Raw genomic sequence first — 18,313 nt, 5'->3', positions numbered from 1 at the left:
TATTCTGCATCGATCATTTAAAGGACCTCAGCTGTCTATCGATGATGTATGCCCAAATTTTGCAGTTACAACGGTACCCGTTGTAAAAGATACTCAATCACCAAGACTTACTTTGGATACTCTTGATCAGCACACGCGATCTTTTTCGAGTGAAGACCCCAAGCCAACAGAACAAAATAGGTGGCAAATATGTACGTTTGGAGGAGCGTGTATAAAAAACCCCAAGTTACTTACATATCTATAGTGGTACCAAGGACTAAACAACAGCGTTATGATAATAGCCGTAGTCGTAATAACTATAATAGCAATAGAAATAACGGTAATAATTACCATTCACAAAATCTACATCCAGACGACGTAAATCACAATAATTGGAAGACCATGTTCAACCAATTTCTCAATCCACAAACTGTCGAGAATCTATTGGAAAAGAGTCAACTTTACCGTGGTGTTATAAGGATCAATCGTGTTAACCGTGGAGAAGCATATGTAACATCTGATGAACTTGATAGTGATATATTTATCTCGGACACTCGAGATCGCAATCGAGCACTGGAAGGAGATATTGTTGCTGTTCGACTAAAGGATGTTGACAGAGTATGGCAAACAAAAAAGGATAGGGAGCAAGCAAGACGGATATTAAGAAACAATGGGGATGACACTGCTCCTGATGAAGTGAATGAAGATTCTGGGAAACCCAAATATGCAGGTGAAGTAATGAGCATCGTCACGCGTGTCGAAAACATGGTTCATCCTGGGTTAGTGAATAGTAAAACGTATAAATTTAATTTTTTCTTTATTAAAAGCTTGCACACCTTTAACCTAGAAAACTGTCGATCAATATATCTACAGGAACTAATAACAAAGACAGCAAAGAACGTAAGGTATCGACCCCACAGGACCCGCGAATAGTCTGGTTTAGACCCTCTGATAAAAGAACGCCTTTTATCGCTATTCCAATTGATCGTGCACCACACGATATCTTCTTAAACGAGGAATATTATGATAAGGTGGTCATGCTGGTAAGTGATATTGAATATATTTTAAAAATGATAATATTATTAATTCATTTTCTTATCGAATAGGCAAGAATTACGCACTGGCCAATTACCTCTAAACATCCTTTTGGTGTTATTGAACGAGAATTGGGTCCAGTAGGCGACATTAAAGTGGAAACAGATGCTATTTTGGCCGACAGCAATGTTTCAGATATCCCATTTACCGATGTTGCACTTCGTGGTCTCCCACCACCAACTTGGGCCATTCCTCAGTCTGAAATAGACAAGAGAAGAGATCTTCGAAAAGAGATGATATTCACCATTGACCCCCCTACTGCTAGAGGTAAATTAAGCTAAATACGTTTTTTTGGTGACAGAAAAATTCATTTAAAATTAAATTCCAAAATCGATTAGATCTTGACGACGCAGTTCATATCAAAACACTTGATGATGGCAATTTTGAAGTCGGTGTACATATTGCAGATGTTACTTATTTCCTTAGGCCCAATACACCCTTGGATACAGAAGCACAATCACGCGGAACAAGTACATATCTTGTTGACCGGGTTATACCTATGTTGCCTTCTCTACTCAGTGAGAAATTATGTAGTTTAAACCCTGATTCAGACAGGTAAGCTTTGAACCTAAAATTACTAGAATATGTATATATATATATGATTTTAACCAGTTGGGTGGTGGTGTAGGTTGGCATTCTCAGTTATTTGGAAGATGGATCCTAAAGGAAATATATCAGATACCTGGTTTGGACGCACTGTGATTCGGTAAGATGGTAATGATTGATATGCAAAACATCTAATCTAATCAAAATGGTTTGGGTTTAATAACTAAAAATAGCTCATGTGCAAAATTAAGCTATGGAGATGCCCAAAGCGTAATTGACGGCGATGGATTACCAAGTGATGTTCAGATAACATCTCATTCACCTACCAAAGTACAAGATGCTATTTTCGACTTCTTTCGACTTTCTCAAAAGATGCGAAAGCGTCGCTATGAAAATGGTGCTCTATCGATGTTTTCTGTCAAACTTTGTTTTACTTTAAACAAAAATGGTGATCCAGAGACAGCTGAACAGTATGATATAAAAGAAGCCAACCGTTTAATCGAAGAGTTTATGCTACAAGCCAACATCAGTGTTGCAGAAAAGATTTCAGAGTCTCTCCCTGACTCTGCATTATTGCGAAGACACGATCCACCAATTCCACGACGATTGGTAATATCAATATGAATATTAATATTAATATGTGTATGTGTATGTGGTATTGAATAGCCAGTTGAAAATAGGATGCATTTATCCAGACCGCTGAAGAACTTGGGTGTGAAATTGATGGTTCAACTGCAGGTAGCCTTCAGGAATCGTTTGAGGCAATCAAAGATCCATTGGTCAAAATGGTAGTATTGTTGCTAGCAATCAAGCCAATGCAACGTGCAAAATACTTTTGCTCGGGTACCATAAGCGAAGAAAAATACTTGCATTATGCATTGAACGTGCCTCTTTATTCTCACTTTACGTCGCCTATCCGTCGTTACGCAGATGTTATGGTTCATCGACAATTGCAAAACGCCCTCGAGGGTAAAGGTAATACTTTATCTTGTACAAACATCAATTTATAAGCAAAACTTTAATTTATATCTCTTTCCCATACTTTTAGATGAAATGAACAAAAAAGATATTCACAAGATTGCTAAAAACTGCAACCGAAAAAAAGACGGTGCTAAACTTGCACAAGACAACAATATTCAACTGTATTTGGCAAAGTATCTCCACAATCTTGAGGCCGACAAAAAAGATATTGTTCGTTTGGCTATTGTAGTTTCGGTAAACAAGACGTCATATAATGTATATATACCAGAATATGGCTTAGAGAAGCGTGTCTATATGGATTCGTTGCCTCTTACTGGATTTGAGTATACAAAAGGTTCTTTGACAATGTTCTGGAAGCGCGGGGTTATGCCTTCTAGAGATTTAGAGGAGAAATTGTATGAGCAACCCAGGCAGGGAGATGATTATTCAGATACTTCGGAAGAAGAGGATGAAGAGGATGAAGCGGCCAAGGACCAAGCAGCAGTTGAAAAAGCATTCTCTGACATGACACTCAAGGAACCTCCAAAACCAATGGTTGCCAAATCAGATTCAAGCGAACTAGATGAGAGTCGCTGTATGCAGCGCGTTCATGTATTTACCAACCTTGATGTCAAACTTCAAGTTAACATGTTGGTATCACCTCCAATCATCAACATCTACCCCTTGAACCCTTTCATGTAATACGGTTTTGTGGCTCGATATATCCACGTAAACGCCTGAGTTTTTTTTTTGAATAGTTGGTACATTTTTTTGATTCTTTCTCTCTCTCTGACTTTTATGCAACCAATAAAAAGCGTTTATTTGTAACAGAACATCCAGAATATGCTTAGTTTATTAACCACTGTAACTGCCATACACACATGCATGCACACCATCTATTTACAGGCAGTGTTCTAGCTAAGACATATAGTCTTAGGTCTTAACAGGGTATTGATTATCTAGCTAGCTATAAGTATTTTCTTTTTACTTCTCTACTTTATAAGGAATAAATCAGTGATGTATATAGAATATTAACAATATATCAAAATATTACAACTGATCTCTATGAAATATTAAAAAGGTGTAATTTACAATTATTTATTGAAAAATATTTTAAATTGTAATCTGTAATACTTTTAATATTATTCTTTTATTTTCTATATAAAAAAAAAGAGCATCTTTATAACAGTTACACTTATTGATCTTTGGATTTTCTTTTTTAAATAAATAAATAAAATAAAAAGGCTAAACTTGTTCAAACAAGGATGTTCAAGATGACCAAGGAGAATCACATGATGACTCCGCCTCCATGTGAAAATTCAATGAGCGGGGAAATGGTTGCACAAGTAAGGCACCTATAAAGACATTGGATCTTTTGCATGCCTTCCCCACTTTTCTTGATTCATTTCTCCACAAAACAAAAAAAGACAAAATGAGCAACGATATTCGCTTTGATGGAAAGGTCGCCATCATCACCGGTGCTGGTGGAGGTGTGTATATTTGCAATTAAAATTATCTTTATCTTATTAACGCGTCTCCACAGGTCTCGGTAAGGCTTATGCCCTCTTTTTCTCTTCTCGTGGTGCCTCGGTCATTATCAATGATCTTGGTACTATTAAGAAGGATGATGGTGAGAGTGTCAAGGCTGCCGATATTGTCGTAGCTGAAATCCAGAAGGCTGGTGGTCAGGCCGTAGCCAACTACAACTCTGTTGAAGACGGTGCCAAGATTGTCGAAACTGCCATGAAGGCATTTGGTCGCATTGACATAATCATCAACAATGCCGGAATTCTTCGTGACAAGACCTTTGCTCGCATGACTGATGCTGATTGGGACATCATTCAAGCTGTCCACGTCAAGGGTTCTTATGCAGTCACACATGCTGCATGGCCCATTATGAAGAAGCAGAAGTTCGGTCGTATTATTATGACTGCCTCTGCAGCCGGTATTTACGGTAACTTTGGACAGGCAAACTACAGTGCTGGTAAGTAAAATTTATTTCAATTCTCTCAGTGTGTACTTAGGCTAATGGATTATTGCTATAGCCAAGCTCGCCCTTGCCAGTTTCAGTAACTCTCTAGCCAAGGAGGGTGCTAAGGATAATATTCATTGCAACACTATTGCTCCTATGGCTGCTTCTCGCATGACCGAAACAGTCCTTCCCCCAGATATTCTTGCTTCTCTCAAGCCCGAGTTTGTCACTCCTGTTGTTGGTTATCTCTGCCATGAGAACACCGAAGACAACGGTGGTGTTTACGAAGTTGGAGGTGGTTTCGTTTCCAAGCTGAGATGGGAGCGTTCTTCTGGTGTTGTCTTTAAGGCTGACGAGACCTTTACCCCTACTGCCGTTGCTGCCAAGTGGGATGCCATCAATGACTTTGACCAGGCTGAATACCCTACATCTGTTATGGACACCGATTTTATGGCTCTCCTCGAGCGTGCCAAGGCTGCTGATGCCAACCCAACCGGTGAACCTTTGTCTTTTGCTGGTCAGGTTGCCGTTGTCACAGGTGCTGGTGGTGGGCTCGGCAAGGCCTATGCTATCCTCTTGGGTAAATTGGGTGCCTCTGTCGGTAAGTAATACTTTTTTGGCTGTTTAATGCAAATCAAATTGGATATTGTGTTTGACAAAATAGGATATTATGTGTTGTAGTTGTGAACGATCTTGGTGGTTCTGCTACCGGTCAAGGTTCTGACAGTCGTGCCGCCGATGTTGTTGTGGAAGAAATCCGTAAAGCTGGTGGTCAGGCTGTTGCTAACTATGACTCTGTCGAGGAAGGTGATAAGGTTGTCGAGACTGCCCTCAAGGCCTTTGGTCGCATTGATATCATTGTTAACAATGCTGGTATCCTCCGCGACAAGTCTTTCGCTCGCATGACTGATGCTGACTGGGATCTTGTTCATCGTGTCCATCTCCGTGGTTCCTACAAAGGTAAGTCTTTTGTATTAAGCGTTTAGTTCAAATTTGATACTCATTCAATACTTCCACAGTAATCAAGGCTGCATGGCCTCACTTTGTAAAGCAGAGCTATGGTCGTATCATCAACACTGCTTCTGCTGTTGGTCTCTACGGAAACTTTGGTCAGACCAACTACAGTGCTGCAAAGCTCGGCATTGTCGGCCTCACCAAGACTCTTGCCATTGAGGGTCAGCGCAAAAACATTCTTGTCAACGTCATCGCTCCCAATGCAGGTACCCGCATGACCGCAACTGTTATGCCCCCTGAGATGGTTGAGGCCTTCAAGCCCGAGTATGTTGCTCCCCTGGTCGCCTTCCTTGGCCACTCTAGCAACGAAGAGACTGGTGGTATCTTTGAGGTCGGAAGTGGTTGGGTCGCCAAGGTCCGCTGGCAGCGCAGTGGTGGTGTTGGATTCCCCGCCAACCGCACCCTTGAACCTGAGCAAGTTGCCCAGGCATGGGATAAGATTACCAACTTTGATGACGGTCGTGCCACCAACCCCAACTCTACCCAGGATTCCTTCCAAGGATTCATGGAGAACTTTGGAAACATCGAAGAAGGCGGTCTTGATATTGCTGCTGTCAAGAAGGAGCGTTTCGAAGTGTTTACCTTTGACTATTCTGAACGTGAAGCTATTCTTTACGCCCTTGGTGTAGGTTGCAAACGCACCGACCTCAAGTACATCTACGAAAATGACGAAGAATTCTCTGTTCTTCCAACTTTCGGCGTTATTCCTTCCTTTGTTGCCATGAACTCGGTTCCCTTTGGAGACTTCCTTCCCGACTTCAACCCCGTAAGATACATGATTCAAACCAAAACTTACAACAACAAGGACTAATCACATTGCATATATTTTTAGATGATGTTGTTGCACGGTGAGCAGTTCTTGTCTCTCAAGAAGCCCATTCCTACAAGCGGAACCCTCAAGTCCCAAGCTCGTATTGTCGATATCCTCGATAAGGGCAAGGGTGCTGCTGTCACTGTTGGCGTCACCACTACCGACGAATCCGGCGAGGTTTTGTTCGAAAACGAGTTTACTCTCTTCGTTCGTGGTAGCGGAGGCTTTGGTGGACCCAAGAAGGGAGAAGACCGTGGTGCTGCCACTGCATCAAACATCCCTCCTAACCGCAAACCCGATGCTGTTGTCACCGAGAAGACCACCGAGGACCAGGCCGCACTCTACCGTCTCAGCGGTGACTACAACCCTCTCCATATTGACCCCTCAATGTCTGCAATTGTAAGTATCTCAGATTTTAAAACAATATGTTATTTGGCTATTCTAACTTAAGTTTCTTTCTAGGGTGGATTTGATGTACCAATTCTCCATGGCTTGTGCTCGTTCGGTATCTCTGGAAAGCACGTCCTCAAGACCTTTGGAAACAACAGCCCAGAAAACTTTGTTAACATCAAAGCACGCTTCGCCAAACACGTCTTCCCAGGAGAGACCCTGGAAACTCAGATGTGGAAGGAGAACAACAAAATCATCTTCCAGACCCGTGTGGTTGAGCGTGACGTGATTGCTATCTCCAATGCTGCTGTTGAGCTTAAAGACACTGCCCGCGAGAGCAAGTTGTAAATTTAATTACTTTTTCTTTTTAATCCATTTTACCCATTCCTCCTCCTACATTCACCTTCACTTTTATCTTTACCTTTACCTTTACCTTTAGCTTCAGCTATCTATCACTAGCAACAAATCAAAATAAAATTAAATACAAATGTGTATTTTATTGTAAACGTTTTCCCGTACTGAAAGTCCAAAAACAAAATATATAAGTTCCGCGGAATAAATGGGCGGGAAGAGAAGGGTTTTGTTTGAATTATACAAAAAGGGTTCAGCTCTCCTTATTCCAAGTTTTCTTTCTTTTCATTTAACAATCCTTTCAATTCAGTTTTTCTTACAATACAATGGCCCACCAATTGACCGCTAAAGCAATTATCTTTGATCTCGATGGTACCCTTATTGATACCACCCCAGTTGTTATCAAACATTGGTTGGACTTTGCTGCTGAGCACAATTTGGATGGTGAAAAGGTATAATCTATCAGTCGTCATTCTTACCAAACTACATTTTTAATTTTCATAAACCACCCCTTCTAATCCCCCTTTTTTTACAGATCTTGGCCATGTCGCATGGCCGTCGTACAATCGAGACAATATCTGCCTGGGTACCTGAGAAGGCGACAAATGAAATGGTGGACTATTACGAAAGAAAGCTGGCAATGGAGACAGAGGGTGTAAGCATCTTACCCGGTGTCGAAGAATTAATTAAAAATATCCCGGCTGGTCGTTACGGAATATATACATCTGGAACTCAATTCATGGCCGAATCTCGTCTCAAACAATGTCATATGGTGATACCAGAAGTGATGTGCACTGGGGACAAAGTAAGAAGATCTGCTTATTGTTAATGCGTATTATACTGACGTAATTTTTTAATAGATTATTCAAGGCAAGCCTTTCCCTGAAGGCTACTTGATTGCTGCAAAGGGCCTTGGTACCGATCCTAAAGACTGTGTTGTTTTTGAAGATGCCCCTGCAGGTGTCAAAGCAGCCATTGCAGGAGGAATGAAGTGTATAGCCTGTACGACAACTCATTCCGTAGAAGAATTGAGAGAGGCCGGAGCAACCTATATCGTCGAGTTTCTCACAGACGTTGATGTGAAGGCTCTTTCTGACGAGACGATGGAAATAACTATCAAAAATACTTTATAAATAAACAAAATAAAAATATAAGGCACCATCATATTAAACGTTATCAATCAAAAGTCCTGGTCGCGGAGTTATTAAGCTATATCGGGTTCAAATGAGTCAAACAACAAAAACATAAATGTTATAGAAGCTCGATCGATTTCTTTCTTTTCCTTATACACAATGACTACAACAAAAGAATTTAGAAATCCGTCTGTACATGCCATTGGTGGTGCATTGTCAGGAATGACTGCATGTGTTATGTTACAGCCTCTAGATCTCATAAAGACGCGATTGCAGCAGCAACGACAAGATCACCTTGCATTCCTCAGAGAAGCGAAAAAGAAAGGCCTCTTAATCGCCCCACAAAACAGGTACAGTACATGAAATTGAGTATAAAACCAAATATAAGACTGAATTTTGGATTCTGTAGTACGATTTACTCCACAGTACGAGATATCGTCTCTTCCAATGGTTTCGGCGGTCTTTGGCGTGGTACGATTCCGACTATCATAAGGTAACATTTCCTAGATAACTGTGAGGATCCAAGACTAAAAAAAAACAAATAAATGGATCATCAAAGAAATGTTCCTGGTTCGGCCCTATATTTCTTAGCTCTTTCCGAAATCCGACAACTGCTTGAAAAGAGACGCCCTTCATGGCAAAAGTATGTTTATCCAAAACAATCCAGTACTAAAAACCAAACACAATGGGAGAATTTGGTGTCTGGTGCAACAGCCCGTGGAGCAGTTGGCTATATTATGATGCCTATTACTGTAGTAAAAGTTCGCTATGAGGTAATATCTGATACATTGATATTATTATTATTATTATTTTAAAAAAAAAAGAGAAAACTTGTACTGATGTAGATTGTATTTTTAGAGTAACTTTTATAATTACAGGAATATTTCGGATGCGTTTGGTTCAATTATCAAGAATGATGGGTTTAGAGGTAAACAAAAATTTGAGCTATTTGGCGAGTTTATGAGCTGTAAACAATAGAGCTAAAAAAAAAAGTTCAACTTTAGGATTATTCGCTGGATACGGAGCAACCTTTATTAGAGATGCCCCATTTGCTGGTATCTACCTCTTCTTCTATGAGCAAAGCAAGGCGTGGAGTAAAAGTATGTTTTATTTGTCTGTTTATTTTCTTAAAAAAAGAGTATTTCAATCTATACTATTTGAAAACTAACATCATTTATCCTTATCAAATAGCCTTTGCAAAAAAAAAGAATATCGAGATCCCAAATATGGCCATTAACTTAGGATCTGGTGTTGTGGCGGGTGTAGCAGCCACATGTACAACACAGCCGTTTGATATGCTAAAGACTCGGATGCAACTCAAACCCGCACTTTATAAACACCTGGTTCAGGCTGCACGAAAAGTCTTTAAAGTAAATGTGACTGAAACCATAAATAGCCAATTATTAAATACGTGTATCATTGTAGGAGGAAGGATTGGTAGGATTCTTTGATGGCATCAGTGTTCGCTTAATCCGTAAACCTCTTAATTCTGCAATTTCTTGGGCCATTTATGAAGAAGTTATTCGCTGGAACGATGCAAAACTAATCCAAGACAACCCTATTTGATTCAGGCTGCTAAATATCTACCCTCATAACCTCTTTGCACAAATCTACTCAACCCTATTCATCTACATAACACTTGCACATTTACTATTCTTTTTGTTGTATAATAATACTTATTGTTCATGCGTTTGTCTTACAATTAATATTTATTGAAATTTGAGGGATAACTTACCAGAGTAAGATGATTGAAATACATAATGTTCACTTTTATCTGACATTATGAACAAAGTAATTTTGTGCATGGTAATGAATTTTTCCATTTTAATTTATTCGTTATGTGAAAGCCGTGGGTTACTAAAGAGAGTCTATTGAACCTAGTACTTCTTATAATAAGTTAATGATAACTACGTAAATAAAGAATGTACCAGCACTTTAAAGAGCTTTTTATGCGCACTACGATAAAAAAGTCTGGCTTTATAAACGAAGTATTGTAGTGGTTCAAAGAGTCCTATGATCCGCCATGTTGGTTTTATTGATGCCTTGACAGTAAGGTCTTCTAATGAGATAGTTCTGCCCATTATCTTCCAGTTTACAAAGGACTAGAGATATGATTGTTGCTTAAACCGTGCTTTCGAATGTGTTAATTTGTGGAGATAATATAATAGGAGATTTCGTAAGTATATATATATACTGTAAGTCGGTCAATAAAGTACTAGCAAGAGTAAAAGCTAAATGTTTGTAGTTTGGACTTCTTGTTATTTAGTGGTGCTGTCTTTTATATATCTTATATATATATATATATTATATGTGGCTTTAGTACATGATAATATAGTACATAATTAACGAAATAAATAATAATAAAGAATCTTTAAAAGATATAGATAATCTAAGCATTATCGAAGCCAATGCGTTTTAATTGTACAGATGTAGCTTATGATATATCATCGAATACAAATACAATTATAGAATATAGAATATATATATATATATATATACCGGTGCGTGCATAAAACATTGCATCCATAACAGAGTGAAGTTGAATGAATTTCTATAACATTAAAAGTTCAAAACAAGGGTTTATCTGAAAAACTTCCTAAGAAGTTCCTATGAAATCGTTCTGTTTTCCGGTAGTGGATATAGAAACCACTAATATGTTAATATTATATCGATACAACACTTGTTATCTTTTAAGCACTCAGAACTTCATATACTTAAACCTAGTAGCTTTAATTGTGGGTTTTAATTGTATGCTTTTAAAAAGGTCTACAACAACTAAATGCGGGTATGAGATATGTCTTGAGTAATTTGGCCTTGCTTATCCCACTAATCGTTTAAAAACATTATCAGACAGTCTTTGCCAATCACTGCAAAATGCAAGCATTTTGTGCGGAACTGTAAAAAAAAGTTGGGATATTAAGCTCACATTAATGTGTCAAATAAAGCTGTTTTTGGTTGTAATGCAATGGATAGATTCGATTCTAATTTAGCTATTCACTTTGATGAGGTATTCTTTAATACTCCCAAATCAAATGCTTTCTTTTTTCTCTCTCTTTGTTTAAAGATAAACCTGTAATCAGCTTAATCTATTAATAGGTTGATGTTGTAACCGAGGAAATGGTCCTTGATGGCATGGACATGGTACAGTCAGATGCACTTTAGCCTCAAGAAATCTTTCTTTGAATCATTCTAAATAAATATTCATTACTTACTTCTATCTTTAGCAAGCCATAAATTGGAAAGCCTTTCGACGTGATCGAAAAACTTATGAATTGGATAGGTATAAGGGACATTAGCGAATTACCCATGATCTTGAAAATCATTGATGCCCATCTTTTTACATTTTGTATATAAATCTAGATTAGAAAGTTTTTCAAACTATCAGAGCTTGGAGCATCCTCCAGCTGATCGAATTATGGAGGCAAGCTTATATAACCTACATAAAACTTGGGTGGGCTTATCTTTGTCTTACAGTATATTCATCTTTACAGGAGCCAAAAGAAATGATAAAAGAAGATAGATTTTTCACTTTTAAACATGGTAAGCTTAGTGAACGCTGCAGTGTTGGACACTTCCAACTACGTAGTCTACTGTGGGCTACAAGTAAAAACGATGTATATTATCTGCGTAAGTGATGGAAATGGATCTAGCTGCCAATTAGAAGAATCGCTGGCTAAAGTCAGAAACAAAGTTGATGATTCTGTACGGCATTGGTCGCCCCAAAGGTCCTCTAGCAGATTGGTATCAAGCTTTCCAATGAAAGTAATTAGTATGACATGTTCGCACAATATGCTACTTGTTGGTGGAGCAAAGGGCGAATATGCATGCCGACGATTAGATTCAAAGGATGATATGTATTACTTTGGGAAACCAACTCGGAATCCTAATGGAACCACAAATCATCTTGATGTTGCTGATTTGAAGCAAGGCGGTAAGATACACACACACACACACTCTGTATTGCTGAATAATGTTAAGTAGTGAATGTGCGCTGTTGTGTTCTTTAGGGTTAACAGCTCTTATCTCGGGCAACGATGAAACAACGCATTTCATTGATCTTAAGACTATGCAAACGAAGCAGATAATACAATTCCCTTTTCCTGTAAATGTAAGAGTGCTTTGCATCAATTTAAGAAGAAGAAATATACAAGAAAGAGAGTCCATGATTATTATTTTACATTAACGCCCGTAATTTAGCATGCTGCGATATCTCCGGATAAAGAAATGCTTTGTGCAGTGGGCGATTCTACAAAGACTGTAGTAGCCGATATAAACACTGGATCAGGTACTTAAGCAGTGTGGATATACGTTTTGTGATATCTTAATCTTGTATTTTAGAGATCTTTTCAATTGATGAACACCACGACTTCTCATTCTCATGTTGCTGGAGTCCTGATGGCAGAACATTTGCTACAGGAAATCAAGACAAAACAACTAGGTAAATATACACCATTCCTCATTGAATGTTGAATTATTATTTTTTACTTACACTCCCAGATAGAGTATACGACATTCGAAATACATCACGAACACTCCATCTTTTGGGTGGAAATATTGGAGCTATTCGGTCACTACAATATTCTAGTGATGGAAAATATATGGTAGCAGCTGGTATGAAAACAGAAGCGTACATAATGTATCATAATTTGCATGCTGATATGTTCTCGATAGAACACATTGATTATATTCATGTTTATGATGCAAAAAATGATTATCGCAGTAGCCAAGTCATTAACTTATTTGGTTCTATAGCCGGTGTTTGTGAGTACACTAATAAATAGTTGGGATCACTTATATTAACTCTACTTTTCGGCTAGCATTGACTCCAGATGGCCAATCTCTATTTGTCGCAAACTCTGAAGACGAAGATATCGGGTAAACTATTAAAAGTTTTTCTTCGTTTCCAATACTTACACAAAATTATTATAGTCGAGGGATTTATGAATTTCAAAGAGCAAGAGATCCTGCTCCTTTTTACATATAAATATTTATCTACTATTATACAAGCATCAGTGGAACCTGGTTTAGTCCTGTTTATTGACTTTGAAGGATAAAAGACAAACACAAAAGATGCAATTAATTTATATTAATTTTATTTAATATTGACATGAGCAATATTGACTATTGATCATAGATTCGAGCTAGGATATTCAATATTTTGTCACAAACCACATGCTAGGTCGTAATTCGTTATTTATTTGATGTGTACCTTTTGAAAAATAAGATCTTAATGGCAGAAGAAGCTATTTATATAATTATATATATATACTACATAATTGATATAAATGTATATAAAAAAATGGTGTAAACGGTTAAAAATCTCTTATTACAGATACTAGAGTTGAAAGTGTACACCTAATGACCATGCTTAAAAATAGTATTAAAAAAACAAGTATTCTACGATCCACTGGTCCCAAGATATATTCAAAGTAAAGGGCTAAACGTACTAAATATTTGCCGATAATAAAATTCATTTTATCGAATTTCACTAATGCTCTCTATTATACAACAAAGTGTTTAATAAATGGCTGTGGTTTCCGGCGTTTTTGTTTTTTTTTGCTGGTAGCTTTTATGTGTCTTTGACTATTCATTAATCAGCAACAAGGCGCAGAGTCTCCTTTTTTTTCTCCGGCAAGTCATATGCTGGTACGAAGACCTATCCTTGGACGGTTATCGTTGTATAAACCATGGTTATTTATGGATTACAACATCAACATGGGGTCATAATAAGTATAGAACTTACTGTTCCAGGGCAGGTTTATTTATAATGTCCACTTGGGAACATGGAGTAGACCGAATGATCTCATGATGTAATAGACAAAACGGCATTAGAGAAAAAGGAGGAACAAGGTGTGATGCCTATGATACATTATCCATATATTAACATTTGTTTAATATTTAGTTGGCCTAGACACTTTGCATAGAAACCCAATCATTTATCTATTTAATATAAAGATCTTCCTTATTTTTTTTGTAGCTCATGATCTATAAGTACAACTGCAGCACTTAAGCTGATTTAAGCCAAAACAGCATGTTTCCATTAATAGAACATACAGTCCGTGCCTGGTTTTCGAGCCAAAAAGTCTCAAACTATAGCTTGTTTAAATATTTGGATTGAATGGGATTGTCAGATCACAAGAACGATCCAAGCCAAATGATCTGATTCCTTGATAAAATGTAGGAAGCCAGAATATTCTATTTGCTTATATACCATTATGTTTTTATCTAACTTTCCTAATATATCAAAGTTGATCATCACTAACTGAAGATGGGCAACGTCGTACAGTTGTTTTCATATATCCTAAAAGATGTCATAAAAACAGATGCTGTGCTTCTAATTTAAAAGCACTCCATTGTACAAGAAGATGTTGTCAACTATCTGATAAGAGTACACGGCAATTGCAAATCATAGCATCTATTTTTATACAAAAAATTTACGAGTACAAATTTGATACAAACTAGACATTGCAAGACGTACTATAAAAAAGGGACATGGATATAAAAGGTGTATGTGTGTGTATAGATATAGATCAAAGGGAAGAAAAAATGTGAATAAGGACAAAAACAATAGCAAAAATGTAATAAATGGTGATAGTTAGATAGTTAGGTAGACAGTTAGATAAATAGATAGATAGATATATAGATAGTTCTGGTAGTTAAATATATGAATAGGTAGCCTTGTTTGCGAGAGCTCATAAATGGTTGATGTCTTTGGGATTTCCAATGTTCATATTACCAAATTTCTGTTGAAATTGTAAGGATCCCATACGTTCATGGCGTGAGCGGTTGTTCGACTCTACCAACCGAACTGGTTGAGGGTTTTGGCTATTTTGCTGTCCAAAACCATCCGGGTTTACCTCTTCCTTGACTTGATTGTTCCTCCGTGCCTGGGAGTAGAAGTCTTGGTTGTCTGGATAAGAAACATGACTTGCAGAAGACTGACTTTTGTGCATAGCTGACTGGGAATCCTGGCCAAAATCACCGTGTTTAGCAGCCTCTATGAGCTGTTCAAGTTCTTGAATGCGGGATTTGTACATGGAAACTTCATCACGGAGATCCTTGATATGATCAACAGACAATTTGAGGATTGTACCCTTGTTTATTGCCTTTCCGTTGGCGCCAGATTGTGAGTTAACCGTAGACATGACATTCGAACTTGTTGGTGCAGATTCTAAAAGGTGTTCAGGAAGAAGGGTGGACAGCTCTAAGAAGGTACAGCTTGGTCAGTGCGCCTTTCCCCGTGATTTATCTATCTCTACACATATGATCCTGCTTACCTTGTATCCGTTCATTGATATTGTCGCGTCTTCTACGCTCAACCGCGTTGTGAGATTCTCGTCTCCGTCTGCGCTTCTCGAATATCTCTTGGAGGCTATAAATACCCGCCGGTAAGTTTGTGCGAATAGAAATTGAAGGCTGTGTTTAACTTACTTTCTTTGTTGATGTTCATCGTCTTCTGGACCCATATACCCATCTATATGCCCTGTTGAAGTAGAAGGCGAGACTATGAGGTCGCGGCCGCCAAAGATAGGCGACTGACCAAACGAGGAACCTGTAGAGTCAAGACTGGTACCAAACCAGTGTTGAGCATTAGGGTCTGCAAAAGAAATTCCTCTGCCAGCTGCGGCTGCGGCTGCTGCGGCTGCTGCTGCATGTGGAGGACTCATGGCAATAGAAACAGCACCGAAGCTATTGTGTCTTTGGTGCATTTGATATGGGGCAGTGGCAGAAGAGTTGAAAACTCGGTTATTGCGGACCACAGGAACAGCACCCACAGTAGTGTGTAGGGTACCCAAAGGGGGATGAGCAAAGTGGTCAGATTCGAGATTAAAGTCTTGTTGTGTGGGTGAATACATGAGGAAGTTGTGAGAGAAAGAGATCATGTCTCCATGGCAATGGCGGTTATATACTCAGTTAAACCAGGTGACCTGCCGTTATTTTTCTTGCTTCCTTTTCCAGCCACATACACATACACGCACATCACAGACTGCCCGCACCTTCTCCACAACCGCCATCCACTCTCTAAATTGGATGCGGTCCATCTGCTTATGACGCACTTGCACTCATAGTCCCAAAAACAGCTCTGGGCATCCAACTACATGTCACACAACATCTTCAAATCAAAATCAAGCTTGCCACATGAAGGTCACCCTCAACAATAAAGTAACCCCTAAGGCGGAGATGTAATTATTTCTTCTTTTTTTGGCTTTGCTCTTTTTTTTTTGGCTCATTGCATTTTATCCAATGCTGGACTCCATTCTCAACAAATCTCAAGAATTGAACATTATACCTGTAGCTGGTTCTCAGAATATAGACACAACTTCTTCTCTTTTAGAACTATGTCAGATTCAGAATGAGCGAATCCAAGTAAGCCAACCTGATCTATTTGAAATCTAGTAATCAGGCTATTGTAGTTGGCTAGAGATCTCGACCAGAAAATCATCTTTTACCAAAAAGCAAAGACCTCGGCATTAAATTCTGCCTGTAAGCCATGTTTTTATCCAATATAAGATAAAAATTTATAGACACAAATACTAGATTTCAGGGCAACTCGATTGCAAAAAGTGATCATCTTACTGGAAGACTACTCTCGTATGCGAGACCATGGATAGTAAGTACATCTTATTAAATAGGGTATGTATCTTAGTATGATGGCTAGTATGCATGATCTGTGGCCTGCTCTCTCGCACGCAATTCAATTGGTTGCCCAAGACATGGAAATTCATAAAGCACTCGACTTAGTAAGAAACAAGCCCACTGAAGAGGTACAACAAAATAAATGCTATTGCCAAACCGTTTACTCACACAGTCTACAGAGAGAATTAACAGAAGTAATGGATAATCTTACAAAGGCGTATGAAAACTACACAGAGAAACTTGAAAAACTTGTGAATGTTACTTCTTATTGATTAGCTTAACCAAAAGCACAAAAGTGTATGTACACACACACACACACATATATATATATATATATATATGTACTAAATAAAGATAAGCAAGCAAAAAAAAACAGAATAAAAAAAAGTTTTATTCAATGGTTGTTGTAGAGTTTGACAATCTTGCAATAAGTGAATCCTTCCATTGGATGTAGTCCCTGTAGCGACGTGTTTGTCGATAATCTTGTCTGTTAATCATAGAAACAATTCCTGAGATTGGCTTGTACTCTTTAGTAGCTGGTGCTTGCTTGCTATCTGTTCTCTTGAGACGCCCAAAAAGAGCTTTCTTGGTTCCAGGCATTTTTACTTTCTTTGCAGCTGGCGTTTCCTCTACCACATCCTCGTCTTCTCCGATTCTTCTCTTTCCAGTAGTACGTGGTGTTCGAGAAGCCTTGGTTGACTGACTCTTGAGCTCTTCAATTGCTTTTTTTGCTACATCAGTAACGACCTTAATACATTTTGTGAGTTCAGGAAGACTGCATGAACACAGAGATTGAAGTGGGGCCTTGGTGACACTTTCCTAGAATGATCATCATGTTATTGTTATTGTCCCACAGTGGCTGATGTAGCTGTTTACCCCAAGTGCCTTTGCGCACGCATACACAATCGCACCCTTCCACACTGGCTGCGACAATTCTTCTTTGGCACTCAGTTTCTTGGCTACACTCAAGTTTCCTAGATATGATTCTTGGAAGCTATCCCACAAGCTCTCCACTTGCTTGATCATCGTCGTGCATCCCAACGCTACAGTCAAAGATTCAAAGGAAACAACGGGTACAATCCCAAGATGCTTTCGAGTCAGACTCACAGCAGTATCATACACGGCTGGTTTACAGCCTGCAAGTTCAGCTGCAAGCTTGCTATCCCAGTCATGTCTTCCTAGACTTTGACAGACATTAACACTTGCCAAGGAGATTGTTGAAATGTCTCACTTTTCATAGGCAAGATGAATGCTAATTACTGGCTTGGAATTAGGGCCTTTTCCAAACACTTTGCTAGGAACGCGTGTTGAACATAATCCTTGGAAGTGTTCAGCCTTTTCTGCTAGTACAGTATCATCAGCAAGGAATAATCGCTCAAGACAGTGGGCAATAGGGTTCTGGCCAGCCATTGGATACGAAAAGAA

General features: G+C 38.6%; 8 protein-coding genes across 8 annotated transcripts; 6 read left to right on the top strand and 2 right to left on the bottom strand.

Moving 5' to 3' along the window:
• Positions 1-375: 375 nt before the first annotated feature.
• PHYBLDRAFT_96474 (hypothetical protein) lies at positions 376-3,018 on the top strand (the record flags this gene model as incomplete). Its single annotated transcript, XM_018443970.1, has 8 exons — positions 376-758; positions 827-1,022; positions 1,086-1,341; positions 1,413-1,629; positions 1,703-1,780; positions 1,872-2,229; positions 2,301-2,595; positions 2,669-3,018. Coding segments are annotated over 8 exons (2,133 nt in total), but the record flags the coding sequence as incomplete, so codon positions are not given.
• A 967-nt stretch (positions 3,019-3,985) lies between these two features.
• Positions 3,986-7,273, top strand: PHYBLDRAFT_124248 (hypothetical protein). The gene is made up of 7 exons (XM_018428983.1): positions 3,986-4,070; positions 4,124-4,564; positions 4,626-5,153; positions 5,234-5,512; positions 5,572-6,332; positions 6,399-6,776; positions 6,840-7,273. The coding sequence occupies exons 1-7, from the start codon at positions 4,013-4,015 to the stop codon at positions 7,113-7,115; spliced, it is 2,721 nt and encodes a 906-aa protein (XP_018293058.1). The 5' UTR covers positions 3,986-4,012; the 3' UTR covers positions 7,116-7,273.
• Positions 7,274-7,421: 148 nt separating this feature from the next.
• PHYBLDRAFT_124245 (hypothetical protein) lies at positions 7,422-8,300 on the top strand. The gene is made up of 3 exons (XM_018428982.1): positions 7,422-7,570; positions 7,654-7,923; positions 7,979-8,300. Exons 1-3 carry the CDS (start codon positions 7,445-7,447, stop codon positions 8,249-8,251), a joined length of 669 nt encoding a protein of 222 aa, XP_018293057.1. The 5' UTR covers positions 7,422-7,444; the 3' UTR covers positions 8,252-8,300.
• Positions 8,301-8,410: 110 nt separating this feature from the next.
• Positions 8,411-9,956, top strand: PHYBLDRAFT_181021 (hypothetical protein; the record flags this gene model as incomplete). Its single annotated transcript, XM_018438403.1, has 7 exons — positions 8,411-8,601; positions 8,661-8,744; positions 8,811-9,024; positions 9,110-9,179; positions 9,256-9,351; positions 9,443-9,621; positions 9,677-9,956. The coding sequence occupies 7 exons, from the start codon at positions 8,411-8,413 to the stop codon at positions 9,815-9,817; spliced, it is 975 nt and encodes a 324-aa protein (XP_018293056.1). The 3' UTR covers positions 9,818-9,956.
• Positions 9,957-11,216: 1,260 nt separating this feature from the next.
• PHYBLDRAFT_67779 (hypothetical protein) lies at positions 11,217-13,130 on the top strand (the record flags this gene model as incomplete). Its single annotated transcript, XM_018441849.1, has 9 exons — positions 11,217-11,258; positions 11,348-11,392; positions 11,476-11,531; positions 11,637-11,878; positions 12,259-12,359; positions 12,449-12,536; positions 12,590-12,689; positions 12,753-13,012; positions 13,069-13,130. The coding sequence occupies 9 exons, from the start codon at positions 11,217-11,219 to the stop codon at positions 13,128-13,130; spliced, it is 996 nt and encodes a 331-aa protein (XP_018293055.1).
• Positions 13,131-14,750: 1,620 nt separating this feature from the next.
• On the bottom strand, positions 14,751-15,765 carry PHYBLDRAFT_158567 (helix-loop-helix DNA-binding domain-containing transcription factor). Its single transcript, XM_018433814.1, has 3 exons — positions 15,683-15,765; positions 15,529-15,623; positions 14,751-15,455 (listed from the first exon to the last, which is right to left on the bottom strand). Exons 1-3 carry the CDS (start codon positions 15,715-15,717, stop codon positions 14,944-14,946), a joined length of 642 nt encoding a protein of 213 aa, XP_018293054.1. The 5' UTR covers positions 15,718-15,765; the 3' UTR covers positions 14,751-14,943.
• Positions 15,766-16,495: 730 nt separating this feature from the next.
• PHYBLDRAFT_144365 (hypothetical protein) lies at positions 16,496-17,160 on the top strand (the record flags this gene model as incomplete). The annotated part of the gene is made up of 5 exons (XM_018431201.1): positions 16,496-16,618; positions 16,666-16,735; positions 16,790-16,862; positions 16,899-17,016; positions 17,068-17,160. The coding sequence occupies 5 exons, from the start codon at positions 16,496-16,498 to the stop codon at positions 17,158-17,160; spliced, it is 477 nt and encodes a 158-aa protein (XP_018293053.1).
• Positions 17,161-17,278: 118 nt separating this feature from the next.
• On the bottom strand, positions 17,279-18,298 carry PHYBLDRAFT_144364 (hypothetical protein; the record flags this gene model as incomplete). Its single annotated transcript, XM_018431200.1, has 3 exons — positions 17,279-17,707; positions 17,765-18,071; positions 18,120-18,298. The coding sequence occupies 3 exons, from the start codon at positions 18,296-18,298 to the stop codon at positions 17,279-17,281; spliced, it is 915 nt and encodes a 304-aa protein (XP_018293052.1).
• Positions 18,299-18,313: the final 15 nt, after the last annotated feature.

This window comes from Phycomyces blakesleeanus, assembly GCF_001638985.1.
Source record: "Phycomyces blakesleeanus NRRL 1555(-) unplaced genomic scaffold PHYBLscaffold_8, whole genome shotgun sequence".
NCBI classification, from domain to species: domain Eukaryota; kingdom Fungi; phylum Mucoromycota; class Mucoromycetes; order Mucorales; family Phycomycetaceae; genus Phycomyces; species Phycomyces blakesleeanus.
The sequence above is the reverse complement of the archived record's forward strand: the minus strand, read 5'-3'. Positions and strand labels throughout refer to the sequence as shown.